The 14,807-nt window shown below is 42.2% G+C and overlaps 1 protein-coding gene across 1 annotated transcript; it reads left to right on the plus strand.

Annotated features, from left to right (window-relative positions):
• Positions 1 to 237: 237 nt before the first annotated feature.
• Positions 238 to 13,539, plus strand: LRP11 (LDL receptor related protein 11; the record flags this gene model as incomplete). The annotated part of the gene is made up of 6 exons (XM_031060841.1): positions 238 to 426; positions 2,944 to 3,085; positions 5,145 to 5,270; positions 6,011 to 6,220; positions 11,582 to 11,683; positions 11,942 to 13,539. Coding segments are annotated over 6 exons (924 nt in total), but the record flags the coding sequence as incomplete, so codon positions are not given.
• Between the last annotated feature and the right edge of the window lie 1,268 nt (positions 13,540 to 14,807).

The raw sequence follows: 14,807 nt of genomic DNA on the forward strand, positions 1-14,807 counted from the left end.
AAACATCCAGGTACCTAGAGAGGTTTTCTGTGCCATGTGCTTCTAATGTTAATTCCTGAAGACATCATAGGACAATTAACTAAAATAGAAGCAGATATTACTTTGCCTAACAAAATGTGCACTAATGAACATGTTCTTCTTTCAGGAAGTTGCACAGAGGTGAAACAATACCTTAACCAAGGAAGAAAAGTGTTTTATATAAATAATCACTCAGCCTCCCCTCATAAATAACTGATCTTCTCTTTTTTTGTTGAAAAAGAAGAAGAAGAATTTGATGAGCCCCCACAGTGTAGGGCTGGCCAGGACATTGTGCTGCAGTCACCTGTGGACTGGGTGCTTTTGGATGGCCGGGAGAGCTCCGATGACCATGGAATTGTGCACTACGAGTGGACGCTGCTGCAGGGCGACTCAGCGGTTGAAATGCAGGTACATGTGCAGCCCCCCTTGTGGCCAGTTACTTCCAGATTGCTGTGTTCAAGTTTTAAATGTACAGCTAAAAAATATGAACTATATTGGAATCTGTCTGCCAGGGACCAAAATTAAGATATCTTTACAACCTGAACATTTATTTCACAGAAATGTAGAGCAGCCCAGGTTGGAAGGGACATCAAAAGATCGTCTGTTCCAACTGTTTGTGGGACAAGGAGCCTCAATGAGATTATTTTATCTGTCCAATCCCATCCTGAAGACCTCCAGTGAAGGAGACTACACTGTGTCCCTGGGTAGTTCCAGTGATTATTTCTGGTGGTTTACACAGTTAATCCCTTTCCTGGATGGCATGGGACAGGCAGCAGCAAACAAGTAGATAATAATATTCCACTGGATTTGAGTTCTGTGTAATTTGTGCTCGCTGCACTTGGTTTTCAGCTTCTGTCACCCCAGTTAGAGACCCCTCAGTAATTCAGTTACTAAAAATAATAAGGGATTTTCACCAACAGTCTCCTGTCAGTGCTTATGGAGAAGCTACAAAGAAACATGATGAAAACCTTATGAGATATTTTATCCATACATTTTCTGCTGCACTTTGATTTCAAATTAAAATTACCCAGGAAGAGAGCAATTCTTCAATTTAGTCTTTTTTGTGAATACTGTAGGATCAGCAGAAAAAGAAAGAAAAAATGTCTCAAGTCCACAGACTCTACTCATAGTCTGTTCACAGCCCACAACATCCAGGACACGCTGGGAACTCCACCTAGAGCAGGAAGGATATGTAGAGGTGAGAGAGTGTGAAGCAAAATTAAGCTTTAAGAATAGTTGCTAGATATCATCTAGATAAAAGGAACGCTTTATTATCAAAGACTTGTTAATCGGACCCACTGCAGCATTATTATCTTTAAAGAGCAATTTAATACTTTTTAAGTTAATCTGTGATTTAATAATGTAGAGTACAACAAAAATTAGAATTTAATAAAAAACATTTAAAATTTATATTTTTAATATTACTCAAAGTCACTTTATAAAATACAGACAAGTCATATATCCATTCAAAGCTGTAAAAATCACATTAACCTTGGTGCCTTTTCTATATTTGTTAACAGAAAATGCATTGGACACACATTTATGCTTAAATAAATACTTTTCCATTGTGTTCAAATGAGCAGGGATTTCTCCTACAGATATGTACCCTGGTGATTAACCATGATAATTTAAATTTTAGAGTTGAATTAATAGCTGAGATTTTTTTTCATGCATTCTTCAATTGGTGTCTTTAATGCTTTGGTTACTGCCCTGAAGTTACTGGATTTTGTGTCATTTATTCTTTGAGAATAATGTATGAATCCATAGCTACAAGGGAGATGGAAGTGTGTTTAAATAAGATAAAAGGCAGCTGTTGCATTGCTTTTATGTAGCAAAGAATAAATAGAAGGCGGAGAAGGGGAAAGGACTGCTATAAAGAGATCTTATCATATTGTAGAAGGAAGCCTTTTTTTTCCTGTTGTGACTGATTATTGCTCTTTGAGGTAATTTGCTTCTCTGATTGCTACCCCCACTCTGTAGCTGCGCAGCTCCTGGACACTTGGGGACAGTAATGGGTTGGTTTTTTGTTTGTTTTTTTTTTTTAATGCTGATTATCTATTTTGAGCTAAAGTTTCTGTGTAAGTAGATACAGGCCAGCATTCTTCAGGGCAGCATGAGAATAAAAAGGAAAGCACAGAGGTCACCAGGAGGAGTGGTGGTGTATTCAGAAGTCAGTGGCATTTCCTTGTCTCTGCACTGGGAATAGACTTGGGCTCCATGGCTCATGAGTTTTAAATACCACATTTGCTCTCCCAACAGTCACAGTGAACAACAGCAGGTGTTTTTTAGAGCATAATAATTTCTTAAACAAATTAAAGAATAAAACTGTAAGGGGTCATACACTCCATCAGGAGGTACTCAACAGTCTGATCAGATAACTGAGTGCATTCGTGTAAATAGAAAAGGAAAGAAATTTCAGATAGGAAATTTTCTCACTGAGAGAAAAAAATGTGTCTATCAATGCACTCTTCTGTAGTGGAAGGTCTAGGACTCTGGCCATATTAATCAAAAATTCTTGTTCTCTTTCAGGCATGAAAATTTATTTCTGTGGATCCATGTTACATTGTCTACAGACTAACTTGATAAAGAGCAAAAGGCCAATATTTTATTGTCTGTTCTCTAAAATTACATTTCTAATTACTCAAAAATTAATTTAAATGTATGTGACCATTTGTTCTCCATTTGTGTGTTGAGATTCACAGCTCCAGGTAACTGAATAGATCATGACAACACTACCTGAATGTTGTGGGTTTTTTTACAAATGGATGCAAGAAAAAAAAGAGATCAAATGTTACATGCTGAAATACATGCTTGAATAGGCTGACTAGACTGCAGGAAGTATTTAATCTTCATGATGAGCTCCTGGAGAGTCACAGATGGATACATTGTGCCAATATGTTTTTTTTACTGTGTGCCTTCACTCAGGTGCCACAGCCAGGAACACTGAAACTGTCCCACATTCAGGAAGGCGGGTACATTTTCCAGCTAACCGTGACAGACACTGCAGGTCAGCGGAGCTCTGACAACGTCTCTCTGACCATTCTGCCCATGGTTCATTCTGCAGCAGGTGAGAAAATGGCTGGGGCTGTTGCCTCTGTGACACCCAGGGTATGGTACTCAGAGCAGAGCAAGGGTCTTGGTAAGGGTAAAAATGTTATTCTCCATTTTCAGTGGTTTATTTTGCCCTTGCTCATTACATAATGATATCTCTTTCAGCTTTGTATTGCTCTTTCACAGTGAGGAAACAAGCAAACATCACTTGCCTGTTAGAGCAATAATACTTTCAGGCACTCAGCATTTGCTCTTCTATTGCTAATAAGCATGCAGGATTGGAAGGGTGAAATATTGACACAGGCATCATGTGCATTGTAACAGTCAGATGGTGTGGGCATTGTGACAGGGCTCGTGCTATAGGGAAGACCCAGTTAAAATTACTTAATAGTATGTTTGAGGCAGACTAAGAATAATACTGACCTGCATCTGTAGTCTGAAAGTTGACATGCTTTTTTGTTTTAATGCATTTAAGTTTTTCTTTCTGATGGTTGTTATTGAAGCCTTATGCTACTGGGGAAGCTGAAACTGGAACTGACCCATCATTTTTAAACTCTGAGCTTCAGAAACATGTGAAAAGCATGAGGTAGAAAGTAAGTTAGATTCAGTGGCTGTCAGTCCTGCTCTTAAATGTAATAACTTCTAATTACATTGTAATTAACAAGTTGCTAGCACAGATCTGCTGCTCTGGCGCAAAGTTAAATAGCATTATCACCATGTTTAGCAGAACCAGTGAAAATCTTGCTCTGCCTCAGCACAATATCTCTATGTAAGCGGGTAGTCCCTGTGGCAATAAGCTGTTATTAAGAAAAAATCTGCTTAATAATGTCTGTGTTCCAGTAATGGATGATAGAGTTGTGTTCATTAATATTTAATTCAGCTAAAGCAGCCAGAGAGGTTTGCTGCTTTGTTTATTTGCTGGTGTGGCTATCTGGGGTATCTTTTGTATGGAGCACATAGGGAATTTGCTGTCTTCTTTATTTTTCTAATTCCCCAGCTACATTAGCAATTCAAGTGCTACTGCTGTAGCCAGACCAGTTCTTGATGCCTTAATACATGCAAGCTCAGTGCTATTATTAGTGCTGAAGTTCAGGAGATGCATTTGCAGATTTTAGGGGTTTTAAACAGTTGTCTGCATTCCTGGCATCCTTCCCTTAGCCCGGTGCATCGTTTGGTTCACAGCAGGATAACAACCAAAGGCTGTGCTCCCTTATGCAAATTGATTTGCTCTTACAACACTAATCAAGCACTGAACTTGATAGTACCTTACAAAGTGATGAACTGCGCTGCTGTTGGGAAGACAAAAGCACAGATGTAAACACTTGATAATTACAGAATCAGAATGGGTTTCAGAAAAGCTTTGAGTATGCAAAATGGGACATCCAGGGATACTCTGCATTTCCAGGGGAATCTAAATGTTAAAGCAGGCAGCAGTCAGTTCTTTCTGGTGAAAGTAATTTGTGGGAACGTGACCTAGTCCTATTTTTGTCTGTGCTGTATTGAAGTCACTGGATTGCTGATGTCAATAAATGATGAGCATTCTTTGAGTATTTTAATTACGTTGCAGAAAATATGCCATAAAAGATCCCATATGGTCCAAATGTATGCATGTAAAGCAACATATTGGATTGAATGGATGTGTAGTAGGAATTACGTGTTGGAGGGATGCAGTTACAGCCACAGAGATTTCATTTATTCATTTTCAGGACTGGTTCTACATCTTTTAAGCCTAAGAAGATCACCTTTCAGCTTAGGCCGGCAGAATTGAAAGCACTGTAAGGGTTCTGCACAAGCTGTAAGGTGCAACAGCCTCCAGGTTGAGTATTGCTGTAATAAACAGATTACTAGGCTAGCGCTGGTGGTGCCAGGAACAGCTGTTGCCTATATTTGCTTCTGAGTCAATACGATGTCACACAGCTGAGTCTGGACTTTGTGCCTTGTTCATGGTGCTTCTTGTCATAGCGTGGTTTTGCTTTTTCCTCCATGCTGTGGATTTTAGTCACTGACTCAGTCACTGACTCAGTATTTACTACTTGGATTTCTCTTTTGGTAATTTGGGAATTGTTTCTCAACAGCCTGTGTTGGGGTTTGCTCTCGCTACCAGTTTATCTGTGACGATGGCTGCTGCATTGACATCACGTTTGCCTGTGATGGTGTGAGGCAGTGTCCTGATGGATCAGACGAGACTTTCTGCCAGAACCGTAAGTGTGCCAGGCCACAGTGGCACAGCAGACTGTGAAAGTAACCACAGCCTCAATGACCAAAGGGGGACAATGCCACTTCTAGGGCCTCTCTGCCTGTGACCAAGCAGTTTGCTCCCAGTCTTTCACTGGAATTAGCACATGGGAAGGTTTAATATTTGCATACTCAGGTGCTCAGAAATTTTCTTCAAAGCATATTAAAACTGTCAAAGGTCCCTAAGTGACAGGTTTTGTGTTCAGCAGTTAAAGTATCAGTTTGCACTTGCATTATGATTCTGGAAACAAGAACCATGGTTTCTGTGTGAAAGGATGTCTCAGAGGTACCCTTCACTGTGCTGTTAGACACCTTTGCAAGAATCTGACACACTGTGGACACGCAGGAGAACCAGCTGATTCACCATCATGCTATTTGCTTTTGTAAGTCATCCCTCAGCATGTGCCCATGCCCAGCAAAGTGAGCAAAACCCACCAGAGGGTGAATGGGCACAATGGCTCACCACTCTTTCATTGTATTTTAGTTGCTGGGTTTCACTGTAGGGGTCATGAGTGTACTCTTGCGAGCAAGTGTTAGGTATCTGTGACTCACATTTCATTATATGTGTGAACCTGAGGAAGTTGTTCACTTTGCCTCAAGGCCCATCTTGGACAGTCTTCCTTAAGAACACTTCCATTCCCTTGTTGTGCAAACATTTTTTTGTACAACAAAAGCATTGTACAAAAATTCTTGTTTCTGTTAACAGTCAGCTCCGGTCGGAAGACGGTGACACATGCAGCTCTTGGCACTACCCAGCAAAAGACTGCAGGACTGACTGAAAACATGGAGGAAAACTCTGCAGTGAACACCCTGAAAGCCACTGCCAGAAATCAACGACTTCTCTCAGTGGATGCAGACATGTCTAACCAATCGCTTTCTCAGGGACCAAAGAAACAAATCAGTGGATTTGTGCCAGGTAAGAATTTAATCAGTTCCAATAAACCCTTCTCCCTAAAGAAAGGAAGTGTCTTGCACCTCAAATTTAATTTGTCTTTTGGTGCCTGGCTAAGAGGAAAAAAATTTCAAATGTAAATAAATACAAAAGAAACCCGTAATAATGAAGTTCTAAGTAGGTTTTGATTTATTATTGTTAAGTCTGTTTTATAGTAGGTGCAAAAAGAAAGTTGAAATGTAGGAATGCTAGGGAAATAATACAGCCTAAGGAACAAAATGTGCAGTGAACTAAATAAATATTCTGCCACAGGTTCAGCTGTGTAGGCTGATGTATTAAGGCTCTTTAAATCTGTAGGGGAGTACTTCAGGAGCACACAATAAAGTACTGTTCAACTTAGGTGAGAGTAATTGCTTTTCTCCTGGTGCTAAGTATTACTTCTCTTTTTTTTTTTCCTGAACTAATATCTTTACTATTATAGGCTTTTTTTTTTTCCTGAACTCTGTCTCCAGGGCTGGATCAGTCTTTCATCACTGTAGAAAAGTCTCAGGCTTTGGTAACAAGCTACCTGAGGTGTCCATGTACAGGTCCCCAGTATTGTTCTGCACTGTGGCTGCAAGCCCGTAGTGAATTATTGTGTGATGTTACAGGCACAGCCCCAGCCCTGGCCTTGGTAAAGCTCCCAAAGCTGCAGTGAAATTGATGTGTCTTTTAAGGTTCATGCTGATGAATTAAAATGATCTGAAATGGCAATTATATGAAAGCAAAACCGTGTGCACAGAGCCTGGAATCAGTACAAACCCCTCACTTTTATTTCTTCGTGGTTTAGACTGATTCATGTGCCCAAAGACACAGCTTTATTTTACCGGCTGCAACAGAGTAGTGCTCAGTGCCCTCTGCTGTCGGCTCTGGAAAAGGGCACTGTCCTGGCTGGCACCTGGGCGTTCCCTTCAGCGTGCTTGTACTTCATCTGTGGAGTGCAGAAGAGTGAAAACTCCGCAAAGGGAGCACTCTGTGAACACTTGGCAAAGGGAGTGAAAACAATGCTGTCAAGAATTTGATGGCCTCAGTGAATTTGTGGGGACTGACAGCAAAATCCTGTCCCAAATGTTTTCCCCTTTTCTGGCAATATAGATGACCTCTAGATGACTCCTCACTGCTGACTAAAATTCTGAAGTCTGCTTCAAACCCTTCTCACTCACATAGTCTTGAGTGACACTGATACGGGGCCACGCTAACTGAACATCAGACTTCCAAAGGGCTTTGCAGGCTCCAGTGGGAAGTCAGCTACTAAGTAGGTCTCAAAAATCATTTGGCTTGTGAATCCAGGCATAAAACCAGAACTGAGGTCACCACCTCCAGCAACTGATAATCAAGGGTTATAACCGGAAGTACAAAGCAGAAGCATTTTTGCATAATCATTTTCTGTGTTTACCCATTGCTCAGTAACCTACTTGCACCAGTTTTGCTCTGAAGGTAGCCTTTTGCACAGCAGTACACAAGCAAAGAAAATGATGCTTATAAAACTAAAGAAGCATGATGGGGCTTCAGTGATTAGTGTACTACCAGTACCTGTTGTAATCTAATTTTCAACAAGCAAGATTTCAAGCTGTTTTAATTCTTGTGGGTTTAATATTTTTCTTTTGACAGGGCTCAGTCAAAATTCAATTTTAGATGCTTAATTATTTCCCTGTGGAAAAGGATCCAGTCTTTACTGCCCAATACTTCTAACCACAAAAAGCAGCAAACAGCTCTGTGAGGTTTAAAATTGCCTATGGATCGATTCCAGTTCGGGTGCATGGGATGGGACCTGAAGAGGTGCTAGGTACATGCTAGGTGCATGGGTCTGAAGGGCAGAAACTGCCAAAAACTGCTCTGCCAAACCCTGCTCTGAGCTTCTCCTGCAGACACTGAAACTTCATAGAGTCCCATGCTGTGCATTAATGATTCACAGAGTTCCAGAGAGGCTCAAATCCTGCCCCACTGGGAAGCACCACAGTCTTATGGAGTTGGAGAGACAGGCATCTTACCTATTCCTTAAAATCCACCTAGATCCATTAATTAGACTTCCCTCCACCGCTGCCATCTCAGGGAGGTTACAGACCAAATCTAACAATTATGTGATACAAATATGAGAGGCACAGAAATGCTGGAGCAGCTCCATAAAGCTCATCTGGAAACGTGTCCAGGAGGGCAGTAATGCTAGATGCATTTTTGAGAAGAGGTAAGCAATGCTGAGCAGAAATCATACCAGCAGCCTCAGAAGTTCAGCAATTCCACTGGCAGAAATCCTGTTCTGGGAGGGATTGTCTCCTGCTGCTGGTGCCAAGGTAGAACCTCTGCCTCTGAATCACTGTGAAGGTCTTTGTTGGACTGAGGCAATCATGTTCTTGTTGGCCTGGAGCTGACATTGCCAACATCCTGGCTTCTTATATACTATTTTACATAAATTTTGAAAATAAGCTTTAGTGGTCACTGTGGTGAAAAGCTATCTACTTAAGATACATATATGGGGATATGGCTTTACAGTGGCAGCACAGGTTCTGGCTTTTCACTTGCAAGTGCTCCATTCAGGGCTACATTTTTCTTAATTCTCAGCTGACATTTTCAGATCATGGAAGTACAATCCATGGAAAGGAAAACGTGATGCTCTTAAATCAGGTGACTGCAGACAGAGTAAGTAAAGGTATTACCTACTGGAGACAGCATGTGACACCTTGCAGCTGGCTGCTACACTCTGTCCTTGATACAGGAGCTTTCCATTGGTTTTTAAACAAGAAAAGTTTTTCCCAAGACATTGTAGGACTTTGGAGTTTCTTTGTTTCCTTTTTTACATTTGTTTTTTAGTAGTGGCTAAAGTACCAATAAAGGCCTGTCCCTTCTGCTACTTACCTCTCCATAAGCAGCTTTCATCTCTGAGAATTCAATAAAGATGTCTAATAAAGGGACTTCCTTGTCAAGTACAACCAAATTTATCTTTTCTCCTTTTCTCCAAAGGAGCTGGGCTAAGTTGTAGTGTTTTGGACTCTGAGATAGTTGCTGGTAGCAGATATATGAGCTTTCTACATATGAGGGTGATATTTAAGAGAACTTCCTTCTAGAATTCATTTTCTCTTAATAGATTGTCTGTTCCAAATTTCCTTTAACCTTCCTTACAGTGGCCCTTCATGCTTAGCTCTGACTTGATACAAGCTTTTTAAGGATTTACACTGAAGTATGATAATATGCAAGTCTGAGTTAAGGACTGTTTAAAACTTCTGCCTGACCTAACAGAGGATATATTCAAAGTAAAGTGAAAAAAACCGCAACCAACCAATACAAAACCCAAAAATCATTGGTTGTTTGCAATGGATAAATCTTTTTCTGCATTCTTGCCTTTTCAGTGGGATTCCTCTACAGCAGGGCAAGTGCAGGGGAACACCAAGTCTGACTTTGAGATAACCCCCTCAGGCACTCGGGGCACTGAGTCTTTTGCAACAGACTCATGGTCTACTTTTGCCCAAGCTGAAAGGCCAAACATTTTCTTCCAAAGTCGAGAGTGGATGGAGGAAAAGGCATTTGATGTCAATGAAAGGGTCCTTTCTCTCTCTACAGACATGTTTCCATGGCAGTAAAGTTACCCAGACTGCATCTCCAGCGCAGCATTTCTGCATGGCTGCCTCCATTAGCCCCAATGTCCTTCTCCAGGGAAGTTCTAAAGCCTAGCTGCGTATTCTGGCACTCCTGAACTTGCAGATGAATATAGAAAACACTCAGTAGCAGCACAGCACTCTGGAGTGAGCAGGGGGCTGGTTTCTTAGCAGCAGTGGCCAGTAGTGAACAGGGTCATGCAGACGGGTTGAATCCATGAGCAGCCTGAAGATTTGCACTCCCCAGCACAGCCTAGCCAAGTGTATAAATCACCATAACAGCTTTGCATTCCCCTGGCACAGGGCCTCTGCCTCTCCCAGGCTGCCCGTGCCGTGCTGTTTGAGGCCAGCATTACAACATTTGACTGAGTGCCCAAGCCTTAGTCATGTTTTTACTGCAGAGGCACCCACAGCAGTAGCCATAGCCTAGATCTGTGATTCAGGGTAATTGGAAAGGGCTGTAAGTGGCAATTTCCCCGGAGTAGACTAGAAAATCAAGAGAAAGTGAAAACCAAATTAAAGCCTTGTAAAATACTTTATGCCAGGCTCCTAAACTTCTTTGGGGAAATTGCTCTTTGTGTTCTAGAGATAACAGATAAGATATTGAGCAGCATTGACTCTGATAATCTCTCCAGTCATGTAAGAACAGCCACAAGTCCTAGCAAAACAGCGCAAGTCCTACACGCTTTATTGAAAAGATTCAGTTCTTCTACCCTTCCAAAAATTTCCCACTAAACTTTTCTCCATATTTGCCAAATTTCTTTACAAGCAGTTGACTTAAATATTCCCTTTATTTAAATGGCAGGGAAACAATTTTCTAAAACAGGCATTTAGATGCAGGCTGGAGCAGCTCTTAAAAACAGCTGATGTCTTCTGGGTATTTCCAAAATAAAGACAAATACTCATTTAGTTTAATTCAGGAAAAACAGCTGCTGGTTTTGGTGTCAGTTACATTCAGGTGGTCCTGCACATCTCTGATACCATTTGGGTATTTTAAGGCCAGTACATTCACTGTTAGAATTTTTCCAAGCCCACTTTACATGCCAGGACAACATCAGGAGCCCAGCAAGGAGAGGGCCGTGACTTTTTTTGCAGCATTCCCTGTGGGTGAAGTCAGTGTTTATGCACCCCAGCCAAAATGGCAGGGCAGTAAAGCCACAGCCTGGGAGGCTGCCTTCTGCCTTGGAGTGGGAGCATTAGCATGGACTTTCATGACAGTACCAATGAAACAATTTAGGCTTTGATTAGCAATCATGTGCATCTGCTGCTGCCACAGCCAGGGACACCTTCTGCAGCTCTTCAGAGCTGCTGCTGGTGGGTGGGACTTACACACAGTGCATGTTCCAGGCTAATTGACTTAAACACTTCCTTAGCACCCACTGCTACATGTAATTCCAATTACAACATTTCACATTCATATTCTACAGATTTTGCAGCATAGTGTGTTTCTGCTAGCTCTGTAACAGTTCTGAAGGCTGCCAGCAAATGTATCACAGCACAGTCAGAGTGCCTTTGCTTCTAGTTGAGATGCACTGTGGTTTGGGATGTAAAACTGAATTTAAATTTTAGCTTCAGTTTCACATTATTTCAAAAATTCAAGTCATACAGTCGAAGTCAGAAGTTCTCAAACTGTTCTTTTGTTTGGTTTTTTCCCATAAGTTTAAGTGCTTCACATTATTTAATACTAGTATCCTGTGGATAAGATTTCCTAGTCACTGAACTGCAGTATTTATTTATCTTGCTTGATTTTGTGCAGATAACAGTTCCTCAGGGAAAAGAACAGATGATAAAAATGGGGATGGCATAATGATGCCAAAGAGAGATCAGCTTGGAGGTGGTCGCCCAGTCCCAGAAACAGGTAAGACCAACCCTGTGTGTTAATTTTGAATTTCATCAGTTTTTCAGTCAGATAAAATGGTCAAGAATTGAATAATGTACTTACATATTCTGAACTGTCCCTAACATAATCTTGCAGTTTAGTTTCATAGTATGAGTTGTTCCAATTACTAACATCCAAGTGGTAGACTAGCTGTATTTTTAAAGAAAAATTTCAGGTTTTCTTTGCCAGCATCTCACTGTGTTAAATAAAATGTGATTTCTCTTAACCTCATTGTAGGTGCTGTGTTACCCTTAGCCTTAGGCTTGGCAATCACTGCTTTGCTGCTGCTTATGGTTGCTTGCAGACTGCGCTTAGTGAAACAGAAGCTCAAAAAAGCCCGACCCATTACATCTGAAGAGTCCGATTACCTCATCAATGGGATGTATCTCTAAAACCTGGATTTGGGTCAGTTGTTTTCTCCCCTTTCTCCTGTGTCCATGAATCTCTGCCTCTATAAAAGGACCAAAATCCTTAGTTTATTTTCAAGTGTAGAAGAAGCCTATGAGATGAAGAACATACTCTTCCCCTTTGGTGATAATATGAAAAGTGGGTAGATGACGTTGCTCAGAAAATAAGAAACGTTCAGGCTCTGGAGAGTAGCTCTAGTTGATTGTTGTGCAGAAGACACTGCAAGGTGGGGAGACCCCAAACTGGATGTGGGGTGCTCGTGCCCTCCCCACAGCAGCTGGGGTCTCAGCCAGGGCTGAGTGCAGCCCAGGGCCTGTGCACTGGGGCAGCCAAGGCTCCACAGCCCGGCTGTGTTGGCCAAGGTGTGGGGGGAAGCCTGTGCCATCCTGCTCTTCTCAGTGCTGCCACCACTGTGGGCACCGGGTGCTCCAGCCAACACGATCCTTCACCGTCCAGCAGAGACCAGTTGTGTTCTTTCCACCTGATGCACTGGGAGTATTTTCATTAAAGAATGTCTCTTGCTTTGTTAATTAAAAGCAGTGGCTATCCAGGCACCAGCTTTTGCAAAGAAAATTGGGATTTAAGGAAGAAAGCATGTTATTTTCACTCGGTTTAAACCTCTGCATTGCTAGCAGAAAGCCATGCTTGCTAAATGCTGAAATGAAAAAATGCAGCTCCTCAGCGGATGAGCTTGGACTCCCCAGTGCTCAACAGCAGTCGTGTACTGCTGCCTAAAGAAGCTGTGGATGCCCCATTGCTGGCAATGTTCAAGGCCAGGCTGGATGGAGCCCTGAGCAACCTGGTCTAGTGGAAGGTATCCCTGCCCATGGCAGGGGGGTTGGAGCTAAATGATCTTTAAGGTCTTTTCCAACCCAAACCCCTCTATGATTCTTTGTGTAATCCCAGAGCTATGTCTCTCCCTGGAGCTCAGGGCTTGTTCAGCCTTTTCCACATCCAGCCCACCACCCTCACACATGTAAGAACAGCACAAAGCAGTTTCAACCCAAGATGATGGAGTGTAGGAGTCCTGCTGGTTATCCCATAGCTCCCTGCAAGGCTTGAAAGCTTCAGTGATCTGCCCTCACCCCAGAAAAATTCTCATAGAATTAGAGCAAGTAAGTGATATGTGTGAGTGAACTGCAGATGTGTTACCAGTAAAATGTGTACAGTACATGTTATATATACATATATATACACACACACTGTGCTGTCTGTCTTGTTTGGCTGTCCCAAGGATGTCACATTCCTCATGGGTCTCAATAAAACCGGAGTCAAATGAGGCATGCATTGTTTTGTATGTTGTCTTTTGTACTTCAGTAACTTTGAGTCAGCAAGAATATTGCCATGGTATACAAATAGTTCTTCAAGTAATTTGTTCTTGATTACTTTATGTAAAATAGCTCTAATAAACCGATTCTATTCTTATATTTATTGCATTGTCTTTCGTTTCCGTTGCCAGCTAAATTCTGTGCTACAAGACTGCATCATGAGAGCAGACAGAATTTCTTTCTCCTTTCTGTGAAACAGCCTTACAAGAAGGTGGAATGTGTATGGTGGGGGAAGTTGTTGAGGTACTTGTTTCAGGGAGACAGAGAAGGACAGGGCATCTGCCTGTGTGACCTATCTCTCGAGCAGTGCTTGAGCTGAGCAGGACAGCAGTTGCAGAGCTGGCTGTGCCAGCTACTCAGGCAATCTGGTTGCCAGTGCTCCTTGCTCCTGCCACATGAGGCAAAGTCTGGTTGTTTGTACTTCAGTGATACAGTGGGTCCAGGAGACTGCCTGAGGATGCTGCCCATTTCCAGTTTGGAGTACAGCCTCTCTTCCATCCCAGCCCCCAGAAGACATGGCAAATAGCACAAGACCCAAGAGGCCAATTTTAAATACAGCTTTCTAAGGAAGACTTACTGCCCATTTGGTTGGGGTCTTATTTTCTATTATTGAAATTTGCATTGGGTTTTAATTAAATACCTAAATTTCCTTCACCACCTTACCAAAGCAGCAAGAAAAGTGGTCTTTTCTCTCTGTGCTCACCGTGCTCCTATTACCAACTTGCATACAGCCAGCAGCAGAACAAAAGGTTTGGTTTTGTTCTGCCAGGCAGGACAACAGCAAGATCTGGCACAAAGCACAAGCCAGCCAGCTCAGCCGTGGTGCAAGAGGCTGCTCAGCTTTCCAGTCACTCTACCCAACAGTAGGCTTTGTTTCTGTGCTGTTGCTAGTGAATAAACCTTCACGGATTTTGCATATTCCAGCTGAGAATGAATGCCTGCAAGCAGAGAGCAGCAGACAGCAAGCAAGGTACAGGAGTCTGGAGTCTGGCTAGTGCTGCCCTAGAGTGGCCAGTCTTCCAGGGACTCTCCTTTCTCAGACGGGAGATGGTGACAATTGCTGCCCTCCGGGCCTCCAGCTTAAGGCCTGTTACTTCCCAGGTGACAGCAAACTCCACGGCTGGAGTGAAATAAAATAGTTTTCACCTTACCGGAGAGCCTGGGGGCATTGTCAGCTGGATGGAGAGCAAGACAAAGTTAGCAAAGTAACAGATTGGCTTGGCAGCTCCTGCAATTAACACACACACACTGGTCTCAATACCATGTGCTTGCATTTAATGGCTTTCATGCTATTTCATTGTAAGTAAGTCATACTGAACTATTGAGCTAGAGCACACCTGGGAGTAGCAGAAAATACTGTCAACATG

This window comes from Geospiza fortis, unplaced genomic scaffold (genome assembly GCF_000277835.1).
Source record: "Geospiza fortis unplaced genomic scaffold, GeoFor_1.0 scaffold217, whole genome shotgun sequence".
In the NCBI taxonomy this organism is placed as follows: domain Eukaryota; kingdom Metazoa; phylum Chordata; class Aves; order Passeriformes; family Thraupidae; genus Geospiza; species Geospiza fortis.